Genomic DNA, 16,110 nt, shown 5'->3' on the forward strand with positions numbered 1-16,110 from the left:
TAAATATCCGCTGAATGAATGAGTCAATGAAGGGAAATAACAGCAGTGAACAAGAATAAGGACCTATCCAGAAACTTATCTTTTAGGTGCAAAGACACAAAAACAAAAATATTTTTACTAAACTATTATTAGGTTAACATTAGGTTCAGAGTGGATGCAGAAGCTAAAATACGGTGATGTCATGAAGTCGCAGAAAGGGGCCCAGGTTCAGAGGAGACCTCTGGATTGAGACCTGTGTGATATGGAGGAGATGGCTTCATGAAGTTCTGGGGAAAAGGCCTTTCAAGTACAAAGAACAGCACAAGCACAGGTCTGGAGATGGGCTGAACCTTCCATGTTCATAGGACAAAAAAAAAGGAGACCATGAGCTGGAGAGTAGCAAAGGGGATGAGAGGGAGGTGGGGTTGCTCCAATAAATTCCCTCACAGGGTTATCATGAGAATTAAATGGATTAATTCATATAATGGATGCTTGTGGGGAGGGATCGTAATTGAGTTAAAAAGATGAAAAAGAGAAAACATTAGTTCAGGCAGGTACAAAGGTCTGGAGAGGGGGCAGAAGAATCATGATGAATACAAGTATGAAAAAAGGCCAGCAAAACTGCAGGGTAGAAAGATGGGGAGTGGAGGTAAGGCTAGCAAGGTCAGCAGGAGCCAGATCATGTAGGGCCCCAGAGGCCTTGGTAAGGAATCTGTCTTTTGTTCTAATGGCAACAAGTGGCTGCTGCAGGTCCATGGGGAGCTGTTGCAGTCAGCCAGGTGAGAGACAGCGGTGGCTGGAACCACAGAGGAAGGGCAGGTTTCACGAGACATTAAGGAGTTAAAATGGCCCAGACCTGGAAATGGATAGTTGTGAAAGAGGAATTAATCATGACTCAGGTTTCTGGCTAGAGCAGCTGAGTGGACAGCAGTGCCTTCTGTGGTCAGAGCAAAGCCTTGCGGAGGAACAGGCTTTTCTGGGGACATCCTCTGCCTTCTGCAGGCGGACGTGCTGAGGAGCTTGTCAGAAATCTTGCTGGCAGACTCTGGGGAAGGATCTGGGCTTGCACCCAAGCTCTGAGCACAGGCCTCCCACCTTGAGGGCTCTGCCCGTTGTAATTATGGGGCCAAAGTTCACCTGGGCTATCCCCTCCTCCAACCAGTTAGTGGTGACCACTTTCAAAGATGAAAGAAGCTAGAGCTAAAAAACAAAAACAAAAACACATTCTTTATTTTAGGGATGAAAGGGGGACAAGAAACCAGAGATACCTTTGTTAGCTGGTGCTGACATACCAACGAAAAAGCATCCTGGGGAAACAAGGAGGTGCGTGTGCATGTGGGGTAGGGTCAGGGGGTTGGGGGCCAGAAATGTGAGTCCTGGAGTCCCAAACACCCAAGTTCCAAAGGTGGATGGGGCCCGGACTCTTGGATTTGAAGGACAAAATGGCCTGGATTCCTAGGTCTGAGGGAGGAGGGTCTGGGGGCTGGACTCCAGGGTTTGAGGGAGGAGGGTCTGGGGGCCTGGACTCCCGGGGCTGAGGGAGGAGGGTCTGGGGACCTGGACTCCCGGGTCCGAGAGAGGAGGGTCTGGTGGCTGGACTCCTGGGTCCGAGGGAGGAGGGTCTGGGGACCTGGACTCCCGGGGCTGAGGGAGGAGGGTCCAAGGGAGGAGGGTCTGGGGACCTGGACTCCCGAGTCCGAGGGAGGAGGGTCTGGGGACCTGGACTCCCGGTGCTGAAGGTGGAGGGTCCGAGGGAGGAGGGTCTGGGGGCTGGACTCCCGGGTCTGAGGGAGGAGGGTCTGGGGACCTGGACTCCCGGGTCTGAGGGAGGAGGGTCTGGGGACCTGGACTCCCGGGTCCGAGAGAGGAGGGTCTGGTGGCTGGACTCCTGGGTCCGAGGGAGGAGGGTCTGGGGACCTGGACTCCCGGGGCTGAGGGAGGAGGGTCCAAGGGAGGAGGGTCTGGGGACCTGGACTCCCGAGTCCGAGGGAGGAGGGTCTGGGGGCCTGGACTCCCGGTGCTGAAGGTGGAGGGTCCGAGGGAGGAGGGTCTGGGGGCTGGACTCCCGGGTCTGAGGGAGGAGGGTCTGGGGGCCTGGACTCCCGGTGCTGAAGGTGGAGGGTCCGAGGGAGGAGGGTCTGGGGGCTGGACTCCCGGGTCTGAGGGAGGAGGGTCTGGGGGCCTGGACTCTCGGGAGGGAGGAGGGTCTGGACCTGGACTCCGGGGTCTGAGGGAGGAAGCTCAGAAATGCGGGGGCTGTGCGGGCTCGGGGACTCACCACCCAAGCAGGGTCAGACTCGCTGACAGGAAGGCCGCAGCCAGCGCGAGCAGGAACTGGTTGCTCGGCGTCAGCGCCCCGGGCTGGGCCAGCAGCTCGCCCAGGCTCGGCCTCCAGGGCTCGACCACGTCCCCCTCCTTGTCCGTCCAGTTCAGCACTTCCCGGAAGGAGACCTGGAGCGCGCCCTCTTTGCGCGGGGGCGGCCGCGTCACTGCGGGGGCGCGCACGTCAGCCGGGCGCGCGACCCGCCCGCAAGCCCCGCCCCGGCCCGCCGCGCAGCCCCGCCCGCACCGTTGAGGAAGAAGTAGAGCCGCGCCAGGAGGCGCTGGTCGTGCTTGATCTCGCAGGAGAAGGTCCCTTGGTGCTTGGCCTGCGCCGGCCGGATCCGCGCCAGGTTCCCTCGGGCCCCCCGCAGCTCGCGGAAGTGAGACTGGTCCTGGGTGCGGAGCTGCGGGATGCCCGCAGGCTGGAGGCGAGGGGGCTGCAGGGCACGCCTGCTGCGCCCAGATCGTGCGCTCCTAACCCGGACCAGCCACCCGGGGACTTGCAGCCAGAGCCCCGCCCCTCAGCCTTAATTCGCCGATCCCCGACGCACGGCCCAGCCTCCCGAGCCCCGAGCCCCCTACTGGCTCCCCGGCCCCAAGCACTGCCCCTTCTCCTTACTCCCTAAATCCTAACGCCTAACCCAGCCCTGAGCTCCAGCCCCTTCCCTGGCACTAAGCCCGAGTGTAGACTGAGCTCTCCCGAGTACCCCGCCCTGAGTCCTGACGCCCCAGCTTCTTCTAAAGCAGATCCCGCCGGCTACACGCTTCACGCCGGCCCACCCCGACTCACCCCTCCTTCTGCGAACTTCCAGGAATAGGCGACCTCCTCCTCGGGTAGCTGGAAGTTCACGGCGCACGAGAACAGAGCCTGATCGCCCTGCGCCACCGTCACGTCCTTGACTGCGGGAGGGCCCGGGTCACCTCGGGCCCGGCCCACGGCGCGCCGGGGCTCTCCCCACCCCTAAGCCCACGGCCCGCCCCTCACCTGGGCAGTCCAGCGGGAGGTCGCAGACGGTGGAATAGCACCCGCGGCACCTGAAGAGCCGGGAGAACTCCTGGAGACCTATGAGGCGGGCCCGCTGGGTCCGGGAGGGCTGTCTCCATCCTGCCTCCCCACTCCATGTTTCGTTAGTGAGCCTCCCTGGGGAGCCTGGGCCCCACATTCGCCGGGCCCACCGTTCCCTCCCTCCACTGGTTGGCTTGGGCTCTTGGACCCGCCTTCGGTGAGTTCGAGCTACACCTGGTTTCCTCACTTTCTCCAGGGCGACCTACCCATGCTCTCACAGCCCGCAATTCTGAGCTTTGAATTAAGTCCTTACCGCAGGGAGGGACGCAGGGCTGGGCTGCGGAGGAAGAGGAAAGGTTACTACCTCGGGAGGCTCAAGGAGGGACCCTACCTGAAGCTCCCCTAGAGAATGTCACCGGGCTGGATGCAGACTTCCAAGGGGGCAGGGCGGGTCTCTGTACGCCCCTGGGGGCGGGGCGGGGCCTGCTGTGTGCCCCCCTCCCCAGAGGCGGAGCTAGATCCAGGGCCATCTTTGGCGGGAACAGAGCCTAATCAGGAGGCCCTGCTAGGCAGGAGTTGAGGCCCCGTTAGAAGTAGTTCACTGGGCGGGTCTAGTGACAGAGGAGACCTTTCATAGAGTGCGCAGGGCCAGAGATCCAGGAAAGGGGCCCCAGCCCGTCGGGTCAGGGGCTGCCAAGCAGGGGTCCCAGCTGGAGGAAACCTAACGTCGAAGGGGCGGTGCCACACCCAGCGTGGTCCAGGCACCAGGCGTGGGAAGGCTCAGTCAAGTGTAGTCCACAAAGAGAACGGCTCAGGGAATTTGGATTGAGGGAAGGGGACTGGGGTCTCAGGAGTGGGGTATCCTAATTGTGTTTCTAGGGGGAGAGGGGGAGATGGAGTCTACTTTACCTTCTTTAAGCTGTGTTATTTCCTCTTTCATTTTCTCCGCGGCATCGGTGAAGGCATCCTTAAAGGACTCTGGAGAGTGGAGGGGGCCTCTCACTGAGTCTGCCCCCTCTCCCACCCACCCCATCCGGGGCTGTCGCTATCCTCCCGTCCCCTATGACCGGCCTCACTCGACAGAACCCGCTGTCACTGGGACAAGCCCCTTCCCTAGCCCTTTTCTATCTCTGTCTCTGAAATACACCACAACCTCTGCCCTCCTCTCCTCCTCCCGCCCTATCTACCATACATCTTCCTTCTGCCTCCATGTTCTGGCCTCGTGACCCCCCCATCCATCCATTTACCCTAATATGAAAATATTCATGTTTTTAGCACCCCGGGGCCTTTGCCCGTGCTGGTTTCTGTCCCTACCACATCCTCCCCCTACTGCTCATCCTTCATGTCTTACCTCGTGACACCTCCTTAAAGGCTTACTTCGCCACAAATCTAATCTACTTCCCTGTCTTTGTCTCTCATCGTGCCCCATTTATTTCACTTATAGCTCTCCCCCGTTTGTATTCACATGTACTCATATTTGTGGTGATCATTTAGGTCTGTCTCTGTGCTAAGCTGTAAGTGAACACGTCCTTTAGTGCCGTGTCCCCAGAACCCAGGAGAGGGGACCAAGTCTTAGAAACGGCTCAGTGAAAATGTGTAGGATGAATTCCAGGGTCCAGCTGGAACCAGAGGCCACAACTGATGGCCTATGGCCCAAATCCATTCCTTGGATGTGTTTTTTTGTTTGTTTGCTTGCTTGCTTGCTTGCTTGGAAAGCATGAAAAGAAACATATGAAGCAGTTGCCAACATATAAAATTTGGGCAAGTCACATAAAACATTTGGCTTTTTTCTTTAAGAAAAAAATTGGAAGACTTGTAACCTGGAGACAACATTTCCACAAGGCAGAAATTAGCTGGAGATTGGTAGCAGCCAACCTCGTTAAACAAGGCATGCATCCACTTCTCCACAATCTCAAGCTCTATTCATTCTTATGTCCTTCCCCTTTCACTTTTACATTCCCTGCCTGCCCTCATAGGTGTTTGGGTTTCCACCACTGTAGTGGCCTCCAAACTGTATGGTTTTGCAACTTTTTTGCAGAAGTGGATGGCTGGATTGATCCGGTGGTGGATGTGATTTTGGAAAACAGAGATGAGGCAGGGATTGTCAATAGTCTCCAAATACCTATTTTCTCTTTAGTAACAGAATACTGCATTTCAGCTGCGGACAGCGCCAACCAGTGAACAGACTACATTTCCCAGCCTTCCTTGCAACTAGGGTTGGTCACATGGCCAAGTTCTGGCCACTGAGATGTGTGCATTATAGGAAGTAGCCATCTTATTGGCCCCTTCTTCCATCCTGCTGCCCCAAACTTGGTTGTGATGGCTGGAGCTCTAGCAGCCAGCTAGGACCAGGAAGACAAGGGATATACTCTACGGTGTTACAGCAGAAAGCTATAAGGAGCTTTGGTCCCTTAAAAAAATGTAGCTTCCATACCAGACCTAAGTGCCTAACTCAAGACTTATTTTACATGGGAGAAAACTTGTAGCTTGTTTAAGCCATTGGGGTGAGGTAGGGGTTTCTCTGTGACTTAAAACCATACCAAAAGGGAGGGAATTGAGTATATTGGCCAAAGAGTGGCTGAAGGGATGATTTCAGGGTATTAGCTGGAGAGAGGGTGTATTGAGGCTGGAAAGAGGGTTCAACCTGAGGGGTCAGGGACTTAAAGGTCTCTCCTTGGCCACAGGACAGATTTATGGGCTGCAGATGGCCAGGAGGGTGTGGTCAGAGTAAGGAGGGGGATGTCAAACAAGAGGCCAGGATGCTGGAGGAGTCATCCATGGGCCAAACTAAGAGATTCTTGGGATTGCAAGTGTAGGATATTCCAAGTGAGCCAGGGTGTGTGTGTGAGTGTGTGTGTCATATATCTAATAAATGGTGGGAGCAGGATGGAGTGAAATAATTCCAAACAGGCCAAGAGACATGACTTGGGTTATACCATGTGAACGACGGGGAGGGACAGATGGTCTGAAGTCTTCTGGAATGGGGTGCTTATGAGTTAGGAGCTCTGGCTCTGGTTCTGATCATCTGTCTGAGTCCTGCCCCATCCACCCATGACCGCACCCTCCCTCCCTCTGGGATATCAATCACAAGTCCTTCTCCCCATGTGACCCTGGCCAAGTGACTCCATCAGCTTCTTCATAAAACAGGGAGATAAAGTGCCCACATCAAAGGACTGGAGTGGGGGTAAGGGCTAAAGGCCACACAGCGTAGACAGTGCTCAGACATGCCTCACAGGAGAGAACATCCGTAAAGGTTAGTGCCTTGCCTGGTACAGAGCAAGTGCCGGAGAAGGGTCAGCTGTTAACAGCACCATCCCCAAGTGGAAAATGGGGAAACTGAGGTACACAACTGTTAGGTAAGTTGGCCAAGGTCACACAGCTAGACAGACTCAAACCCAGGTGGTCAGGCTCCAGCACTTGCACACTTAAGTCATTAAGGTACCCTTCTCTCATCTCTCTACCTTGTTCCCCACTCCGTGGGTTATAGACACAGATGTCATCAACTGGGACCCCCAAGAGGCAGCGGCATTTTGCCAGGCCCATGTCTCCAGTCCTCCAATCGCGAGACCTAGAAGTCAACCTCACTTCTTCCCACACCCTTCAGGGATGTACAGCTGGTCCAGTCTTTCCAGATTGTTTCCTGAGTTGGCCCTTGCTGTCCAGCTGAGACCCCAGCTTCTCCATCAGGAAAATGGGGCTCTGAAAGCCCCTCTAAGAGCTCACACTGGAGGATCTGAGGATCTTTGAGGATAACGAACAAACAGCTCTCTGCCTGGCAGACACAGTCTCTCCCCTGTACGGGGCTGGCTTGGCACATGGTCAAATCCATGATCTTCCTTCTCCCCCAACCTCACACCCTACTCAGCTCAGACCTCATCTCAGCCCACCTGGACCACCGTGGCTGGGCCCAGCCACCACCGACCGTCTCGCACGGGTCTCCCTGCTTCTGCCCTTGCCCACCTGGCTCCCAGAGGAATCCCGCTGAAACCCAGATCAGATCCTGTCTGCACAAAGCCCTCCAACTGCTGCTCCATCTCACTCAAGAGCAAAAGCCAAAGTCCTTACAGTGGCCTGCAAGGGTGATTTTCAAAGTGTAATCAGCCTCTCCTGGGAACCTGTTAGAAATGTAAATTTCGGGGGCTCTATCCCAGACCTCCTGGCCAGAAACTGGGTTGGTGGGGCCCAGCAACCTGCTTTTTAATGAGCAACTCCTCCAGAAGATTCTGATGTCTGCCAGGGGGTTGAGGACCACTGGCCTCCAGGATCCTACAGGCATAGGCCCTTGCTACCTGATTTCATCTAATATCACTTTCTTCCTTGCTGATCGTATTCTAGTCCCACCAGCCCCGGGGTATTAGCACTGGCTCATTCCTCTGCCTGGAGCTTTCCCCTATGGGTGTGGCTCTCACTGTCACCTCTTAAAGGTCTTTGCTCACTTGTACCTTCTCATTTACCCCTCTCCTGACCACCCTATTTAAAATGATCTGGACACCCCTGGTGCCCCCCATCTCCATTTTTCCCCACTGTCCCCAGTGTCGTGCCTGGCACATTCAATAAATATTTGTTGAACATATTGCACCAGCCTTCTCCCGGCCTCCAGGCTCTCCCTCCCACCCATCCCCACAAGGCCCCAGAGGGATATGTCCATTCCCAGGGCTGACCCTGCCCCTTCCTTGCTTCTAGCCTTCCTCTGGCTCCCCAGTGCCCTCAGACAGTCTCAAGCTCCCTGACCTTTCCACTGAACCCTGGGCCAGGTATCTAGCTGCCTCCTGGATGTCCCCTGAGCCCCTCAGAGCCACTGTGGCCCAGCCCAGCTCACACCTGCCCCCACCCCTGCTCCTTCTCTCAGGCTCCTCAGCTCAGGGACAACCCCCATCCCTACCACCCACCCAGTCATGAGGCCAGACGCTGGGCACTGTGGTCTAACCCTCCTTCCAGTCCCCTGATGCTGCCCCCATGCTCCCTTGTCCCTCCTCATGGCCCTAGCTCTGGCCCAGGCCCCTTTCTCCCCATCCTGGACCCTCACCCCAGTCTCTCCCCGCCACAGCCCCCCAAATCTGTACTTGTTCCTCCTCTGCTCAAAACCTTCTGGGAAAAGATAGCCTAAGTGGGCAGAGGGTGTTTCCTGCACTCCTGAACCTCCTTTCCAGCTCTGAGTTCTCACGTCTCCCTCTGCAGGGTGGTCTAGGGCTAGAGTTTTCTCTGTGCTGCCCGCCAGACACCCCCACCCACCCCTCCAAACTCAGCCCGCATGGTGGGATCTTCCCCATCCTTGGGGACCCTGGGCACAAGGCTTGGTGGGTGAGACCAGGCAATAGGGAGTGACTGCAGATGCAGAGCCCGGTTTATCTCCCACAGCAGCACTCCAGATGCTCCCGCCCCTGGGGGCACAGTGCATCCCGAGACCGCGGTGACAAGGCACAATTACTGCCGGTGCCACTCCTCGGCCACCAACGTGCCCGCAGCCTTGAGGTCCCCCGGCAGCTCTAAGGTCCCCCTGCAGATGAGTGGGTCCTTCCAGAGCTGCAGGCGCACGTCTCACCCCAGGGCCGCCTTACCCTGTCCCTCTTCTCTGCCATCAGTGAGCGATCTGCTCTGCCGCACCTGCCTGCTTCAGACCCTAGGAGATTTCTGCCTAGTCCTGCAACCGCTGCCTTCTCCCTTCTCCCTGACAAGTAACCTGCTCGCTCAGCTTCTTAGTGTCACCCCCTCCCAGACCTCTGCCGAGTTCCTGGGAGCCCCCCATCCCCACACCTCCTGCTGCCGCCACCCTGGCCCCACTCACTGTTGGCCTCGGCCGTCTCCTGGAGGGAGTGGACCGTCTGGGTGAAGAGGTCGTGCAGGTGGCTTCTCTCATCGTAGTCTGGGGTGGGGGCGGGCCAAGGCTTTGGGAGGAGCTGCTCCCCCAACCCTGTGTCCCCGATGTGGACACTCTCCCACTTCCACCCCACCTCCCGCCCCAGCCCAGTCTCTATCCTCCCTCTCTCTCAGTCTCCACCTGCCCTGGCTGTCTCTATCCTCCCTCTGGGTCTCTATCTACCCTCTCCTGTCCCCCCCAGCTCAGGAGCTCTGTCCCCCTCTTGCTCTTTGTGCGTCTCTCTCTGAGTCTCTGTCACTCTTCTCCTGTCTCTGAGTTTCTGTGTTTCTCCGTCTCTCTCTCTGCCCCCCCGGCCCCTGACCCTCTCCCAGGGCCCCAGAGGCCGGGGCTGGGGTCTCCTCACAGATATTGGCCTCCGTGAGGCCCTTAAAGGCAATCACAAGCGCCTTCCTGCACTCCTGGAGCTTCGGGCCCTCGATCCCGGCAAAGGTCTGGCAGACTTGGAGGCGATCGTCGTGGGTGGTGAAGCAAAGCAGGCAGGTCCAGGCGGGACCCACGACGAGCACCAGGGCCGCCAGGGCAGAGGGGGCCGGCAGGGCCATGTCTCCTGGGGAGAAGCTGGGGACCTTTGTGAGGTCACTGCTGGGAGGGGCGGGGCTGGTGGCTGTGGGGCCAGAGGTCGGGCACTGGGCCTCCAGGGAAGAAGGGGCTGAGGGGTCAGGGGTCAGGCCGGTAACCCCCAGGACTGTGGCTGGGCCGGACGCCAGGCTCCCAAGAACCTCACCTGTGACCCTGGAGACCCTCACAGGTTAAAGGGTCTCAGGGACCCAGAGGCCGGCAGTGCAGGGCGGGGCGGCCACGACGAGCAGGGGGTGTCAGAGACAGAGGCACAGAGATAGGCGGAGAGAAATGGAGGCTGACAGGGAGACCACGTAGAGAGAGCTACACACACAGAAAAGAGCAAAGAGAAACCGAGAGAAGGACAGGGGGCTAGAGACCCAGAATGCTGCAAGGGAGAGAGATGGAGGGTCTAGAGCCCCTCATCCAAAGAGACAAGCCACCAGAAGAGACATGCAGCAAAGGAGAGACAGAGAAAGCAGCACAGAGAATTCTCGACGGGATAGGAACCAAGGGGAGGCAGGGAGGCTGCAGGAGAAGGCCCAGCTCCTCCTCCCAGGGCCCCAGCAGGGTGGGGCAGTGAGGGGTCGGGGGTCCCGGCCGGACCCCGTCCCGTGCAGGACGCAGCCTGGGGAAAGCTAGGAGGCTGTATAGTGATCTCCTTGGGTGTCCTCCTCAACTATACAACCTCCTACCTCAGCCCGGGGGGCGCGGCAGGTGGACACACAGATGGGGGCCGGGAGGGCTGGGGAGGGCCGGGGAAGGCCCGGCCGCGATGGTGAGCCCGACACGGACCCACAGACACGAGCTTGTGTGCGGCGAAGGCCCCGCAAGGTCGGTTCTACGGGTGGGTGCCAGGACCCAGGAATCCGGGCCCCCGGCCCCCGCCTCCCCAAGGGACCCAGTAGTCTGGGCCCCCAGCCCTTTCTTCACCAGGGACCCCAGAGTCCACGCCGGCGTCCCCCAGCCCCTTCCTCCCCAAAGGTCGCTGGATTTCAGGCCCTCCAGACTTCTTATCCCTCAGACCCAGGAGTCCAAGCTCACAGTCCCCTCCTCCCCAAAGGACCCAGGAGTCCAGGCCCCTAGCCCTCTTCCCTCAGACCCAGGAGTCCAGCCAGGCCTGCCTCCCTGGGGAAGGTGCAGCTGATGGGGGGCCTGGCTTCTGGGGTGTGGGGACAGAGGGAACCTCCCCTGTCTACAGCCCATGCCAGGCTGCAAACAATCAGGACCAGCCCTGAGAGCAGCCAGGGGGCTACAGAACTTCTGGAACTTCGAAGCCACCCTCGGTTCCCCCCACCCCCCACCTCTGGCCTCTCATCATTCACAATGACAGCTGTGGTTTCTGGAGCACTCACGCTGCACCAGTGGGCTCACTGGCACCCCAGGAGCTCCAGAGAAGGAGGCGCTATTAGCACCCCCATTTCACAGGTGCGGAGACTAAGTCTCAGAGAAGGGCCGGGAGAAGCAGGAGCCAGGACTCCAAGGAGGGCCCTGGGACCCCAGAACCCTCCCTCAGGCCCTGCTCTGCCTGGTTCTCCATCTCCCTTGCTCTCACTGACCCAAGCTCCATCTCCGTCTCCCAGGTCCTTCCTCAGTGGCCTGCTCTTGCTCCCCCTGCCCGCCCCTTCCTTTTTCCCACTCTCCCTGTCGCTTCTCGGTTTCTGTCTCACCTGGTTGCCGTCTCCTCTGCCCTGCTCATTCTTTTCCTGTGCTCTTCAGTCTTTCCTTTCAAAATCTTCCCCACGGTCTTTCTCAGTCTTCTTGCCCCCCTCCCCCCTTCTTTCTTTCCTTTTTTCACTCTCAGATGGTCTTTCCCTCCCTCTCCTTTCTCCTTTTCTTTCCACCTTCTGTATTTCATCTTCCCTTTCTCCTCCTTCCCTCATCTTCGTCTCTCATTCTCTCTGACCCTCTGTCTCTTCCTCAATTTTTCTCTCTCCCCACCTTTCCTCCCCCTTCTCTGTCGCTGACTCCCTCTCCCTCCATCTCAGCTCTGTCTCTGTCTCTGTCTCTCTCTCTCCTTCCCTCCCTCCTTAGCCTCTCTTCCTCCCAGGTCTCCCTCCCTCTCTCCGTCCTTCTCCCTCCCCTCCTCCCTTCCTCTCTTTCTGTCTCCCTCCCTTCTCTTCTTCTCTCCCTCCCTACCTCCCTCTCTCTCTCTTTCTCCTTCGCTCCCTCCCTCCCCCTCGCAGCTCGGAGCCAGGTCTGGAGCTGGGGGTGGGGTGGGGGTGGTTCGAGAAGGGGCCCAGGGCTGGGGCAGCGACCTGCTGGGGAGGGGGGAGGAGAGGCGGGAAGGGGGCGTAGAAGGAAGGGGGAGGCGGGGGCCGGAGACGGGTCCGCGCTCCGGGCCCTCTTCCCCCTTCCCTTCTTCCCAACCTCCCAGACCCTAAGGCGGGGACGAGAGTCAAGCCAAGGTGGGGAGGAAGGGGAAGGGAGGAGGCTGCCCCCCCAACATGGCCCAGAGCCCAGGCCGGGGTTCCCAGCATGCCCCGGGGCTGCCTGGGGCCTGAGGAGGGGGCGGGGGAGAGGGAAGCCGAGCAGCTCGGAGATCCGCGGGACCTGCGCATCCCCCGCCCCAACAGACTTCTCCTCGGGGAAACTAAGGCCCAGAGAGAAGGGTCAGGATCGTTCAAGGTCACTGGCCCAGGCGTTGGCAGAGACCCCAACTCCTCGGCCGGTGATCGGCTTTGGGGCAGGGGTGGGCTCGGGACTTCCTCCAGGTCTGGGCCCCCTCCCCCTCTCGGCAGACCCCGGGGAGCCCCCAAGGGTCAGAGAGCAGACCCAAACAGTCTGGCACCATGGCAACCAGCTTGCCCCGCCTCCTTAACCCCGGTAGAGCTGGACTCCAGCGGGGGCTAAAGAGGAGGTGGGGACTCCTGGGTTCCGGGGGAAGAGGGGACTGGGGCCCGAACTCCCGCCTTCTAGGGGAAGGAAGATGCTGGGAGCCCACACTCTCGGGTTCTAGGGGATGGGGCTGGGGGTCCGCGCTCCTTGGATTCCGGATTCTGGGGTTTTGAGGGCGGTGGGGGATGGAGTGCGGGCTTCCAGGTCGGAGGGGAGAGGAGGCTTGGCGCCCCCGACTCCTGAGTCCTGGGGAGGAGGGGGCTAGAGATCGTACGGGGAATTCTGAGAGGAGCGAGGGGGCCAGGGCCCGGACCCTTGGGTCTGAGGGAGGAGGGGGCCGGGGCCCTGGATCCCGGGTCCCCGAGGGAGTCTGGATGCTGGGCCTCTCCCCCGCCAGACATCCCCTGCCCCCGCCGCTGACCCTGGCCTGTCTGGCAGCCCAGACAACCTCCCCCCACTCCTCCTCAGCCCCCTCCCACTTGTACGGCTCACCCTTGACCCCTCGAAGCCCCGCAGCCCCATCCCTGCCCTTCCCCCCCTCCAGCCAGACGTTAACCCTTCCGCTGCCAGAGGCACCTCCAGAGCCAGACTGCCTACCATCACCCCCGCGAGGGCCCAGGCACCAGGCCCCCAGTCTCCCCCACCCTCAGAGCCTCGCAGACCCAGTCCCCAACTCCTGCCTCCCTCGTGAATTCAGAAGGTGTCCCCAGTCCTCTTCCTCTGAACCCCGGAATCCAGCTCCCAGTCGCCTCCCTCAAGAACTCAGGATTCTGGGTTCCCAGCCCCCTCCTCCTTCCAGAACCCAGAAATCTAGGCCCCCCGGCCGCCTCCTCCCGCAAGGACCCTGGAGTCCGACCTCCCGAGCCCCATCCCCCCTACCCCGCCCTCTTCCGCAGACTCACCGCTCCAGCGGCTCCCGCGTCGGAGGGAAGGGGGTCTCGGCGGTCCAGCCCCCAGGCCGGGTTTGGGCCGGGCCCCGCCACCGCCAGCTGCTCCGCATCCTCCTCCCCGCCTCCGCGGCCCGGCGGCCTCTCCCCTGCTCCCCGGGCCTTCCCCCCAGCCGCCTTGCCGTCTCCCCCGACTCCCGCTTGCCTGCGCCTCCGCCCGGGCTCTGCGGTCCGGGGCGCTCCCTCCCAGGACCCCGCCGCGGCGCGGCCCGTCGGACCAGCCCCCTCCCCGGGGGGCCCCTGCCCGGCCCCTCCCCTCCGCCCAGCCCCGTCCGGCCTGGCTTCCCCCCTGCCCCGGAGCTGGCCCCGGTCCAGGGGAAAAAATTCCATCCAGCCCCGGGGAGGAGGCGCGCGGCGGGGGAGGGCGCGGGGCGGGGGAGGCCGGGCCCGGGGAGCGTGACGCAGCGAGGAGGGAAGGGACAAAAGAGGAGCCCGAGAGGTGGCGGCCGGCCGGGCGCTCCCCCTGGGCCGTCCCTCCTGCCTCCGCGTCCCCCCGTCCCCGCCGGCCGTCCTCCCCGGGCCCGCGCGCCTCCGCTCCCTCCCCGCCGCCCGCTCTCGGCCGGCCTCGCTTTTCCTGTCGGGGCCGCGTCGCCCTCGGTCAGGTGTGCCCCACCACCACCCTCCTCTTTCCTTCTGTCCTTCACCCGTCTGTCCCTCTGTCTCCATCCTCCTTCTTTCACTCTCCCTTTCTCTGCCTGGCTCCTTCGGCTTCTCCTGCCGCCACCCTTTGGGCTGTGTCTGTGTGGCTTCTGTTTCTCTCTTTTCATTCTTTCCCTTCCCCTTTCTCTTTCTCTCCCACCCTCTGTGTCGTCTCTGTCCTTTCTGACCCCTGCTTCTGCCTCCTGTCTCCTCCTGCCTGCCGGGGTCTCCTTCCCTCGCTCCCCCTCCCCTCCATCGGGGTCTGCCCTTCTCCCTCTGCCCCCCTTTCTGCTCTCCGAGCCCCCCTCCCTCTGTCGCTGCCTCTCCAACGGCATCCTCCACCCCCCACCCCACCCCACCCCCGCAGTGGGGACTCAGAGGTGAATCAGACGCATTTCTGTCCTTGTGGAGCTCACAGTCGGATGGAGGAGGCAGGCTCATTCGCAGACAGTGACAGTCTAGGGTGATGGCGGGAGGACCGAGGCCGTGGGAGCCCAGGGGAGGACGGGATCCTTTCAGCTGGGACACCGGAAGGACCACGGGAGGACGGGGGCGCGGCACGGCCTCCAAGAACCAGAAGTGAGATCTGAACCATGAGCCAGGGGGCAGCAGGGAAGGGGCTCCAGGCATGGCTTGTGCAAAGGCCCCAAGGCAGGAAACCAGGGGAGATGCTGGGAGAACAATAAAGTAGCCAGGTCTGAGCCCGCCCGGACAGTGGGGGTGGGGGTGGGGGTGCAGGAGTGAGCAGATTCTCCAGAGGTTTGAAGGGTGGGCTGGGAACTTTCTCCTCTGGGTGACAGGAGGCCATGGGAGGGCTCTGAGCAAGGGGAGTGGCAGGATCCAATTGGGAATCAGAAAGACCCCTCTGGGTCCATGGGGGGATGGACTGTTGGGGGCTGAGAGCCCAGGGAAGAGGCTGGCTCAAGGGATCAGGCAGGACAGGATGAAACCTGAACTGGGGCCAGGACCGTGGGGACAAGAGGAGTGGCAGAGAGAGATGGGAGGCAGGAGGGACAGGCCTGGGGGCTGATGGGCTGTGGGGGTAGAGGGCAGGGAAGAGGTGAAGAAAATACAACTCCCAGGAGTCTGGTCCAGGGACTGATGGGGAGGCAGGAGAAGAAGAGGTACTTGGGGAAGATATTGCATGCAGCCTGGGACTGAGTGGACATTAGGGACTGGGAGACACAGGGAAGACATTCAGGCACTGGTAGACAGGGGTGTCTGTGGCTCTGACAGTGAAAATTTTGTCTCCCATCCACCCTGTCCCCAGCCACCCACTTCCCTTCACTGGGGGCAGCTTAGGCTATCAATGTGTGTGTCTTTCCATAGGAATTCTGCATGTCTGCCCCATCCCCTTCTCCTTTTCATCCCCAGATAGAATAACATTGTTCTGCACCTTTCTTTAATACTATATGCTGAAGAACCCTCCCATATCCAAGCTTATAGAGTCACCTCATTTGTATAGTATTCCATTGTCTGGATAAATCTTATTTTATTCAGTCAGTCAATTAGGAGATTTAAAATTTTTTTTATATAAACTAATACTGTATACATGTTTAAATCCATTGGCATTTTGTTCTCAGTAATTTCTTCCAATGCTTTTAAGCCCCTGAGCCCAGATGTTTGATAAATACTGATTTCTAAGTCTTGTGAAATGTGATGATAATTTCTAATGATAGAAATAATAGTGACAACCTCATACCCTGTGTGGAATGTCCCCTCAGGGCCAGGCCCTGGTCTGGGTCTTTGCTTTATTTATTATTTATTATTTATTAATTTATTTATTTATTTATTTATTTATTCCTTAGACACAATAATTATTATATTTATTACTGCAATAATAATAGCAATTATTGTTGATCCTCATGTGAGGATGAGGGAACTGGGGCTCTGAGCCATGACTGGCCTGTCCTAGTTTGCTAATGCTGCAGAATGCAAAACAC

The 16,110-nt window shown here is 59.3% G+C and overlaps 1 protein-coding gene across 14 annotated transcripts; it reads right to left on the minus strand.

Moving 5' to 3' along the window:
* Positions 1-1,180: 1,180 nt before the first annotated feature.
* Positions 1,181-11,381, minus strand: SPACA6 (sperm acrosome associated 6). Of its 14 annotated transcripts, XM_037819983.1 has the most exons (9): positions 9,529-11,381; positions 9,093-9,170; positions 4,217-4,285; positions 3,621-3,644; positions 3,287-3,364; positions 3,092-3,201; positions 2,549-2,705; positions 2,258-2,468; positions 1,181-1,286 (listed from the first exon to the last, which is right to left on the minus strand). In XM_037819983.1, the coding sequence occupies exons 1-9, from the start codon at positions 9,725-9,727 to the stop codon at positions 1,253-1,255; spliced, it is 960 nt and encodes a 319-aa protein (XP_037675911.1). In that variant the 5' UTR covers positions 9,728-11,381; the 3' UTR covers positions 1,181-1,252. The 14 variants fall into 14 exon arrangements, with proteins under 14 accessions (XP_037675911.1, XP_037675899.1, XP_037675900.1 ...); XM_037819980.1 differs by lacking the exons at positions 1,181-1,286; positions 3,621-3,644; positions 4,217-4,285; positions 9,093-9,170; positions 9,529-11,381 and adding exons at positions 1,303-1,520; positions 1,720-1,749; positions 1,787-1,985; positions 3,699-4,202 and having other exon boundaries at positions 2,162-2,468; positions 2,549-2,751; XM_037819971.1 differs by lacking the exon at positions 9,529-11,381 and having other exon boundaries at positions 1,181-2,468; positions 2,549-2,751; positions 3,092-3,139; positions 3,287-3,336; positions 9,093-9,327.
* Between the last annotated feature and the right edge of the window lie 4,729 nt (positions 11,382-16,110).

This window comes from Choloepus didactylus, chromosome 27 (genome assembly GCF_015220235.1).
Source record: "Choloepus didactylus isolate mChoDid1 chromosome 27, mChoDid1.pri, whole genome shotgun sequence".
NCBI lineage: Eukaryota > Metazoa > Chordata > Mammalia > Pilosa > Megalonychidae > Choloepus > Choloepus didactylus.

Excerpts from the sequence above, each read along its gene's own strand:
- SPACA6 (XM_037819968.1), bottom strand. The coding sequence starts at position 3,837 with ATGGCCCTGGATCTAGCTCCGCCTCTGGGGAGGGGGGCACACAGCAGG. Across the intron at positions 3,365-3,698 it reads ATTCTCTAGGGGAGCTTCAG|GTCTCCAGGAGTTCTCCCGG; the intron begins GTAGGGTCCCTC and ends CCCGCCTCATAG. Across the intron at positions 3,202-3,286 it reads CCTCCCGCTGGACTGCCCAG|TCAAGGACGTGACGGTGGCG; the intron begins GTGAGGGGCGGG and ends GCCCTCCCGCAG.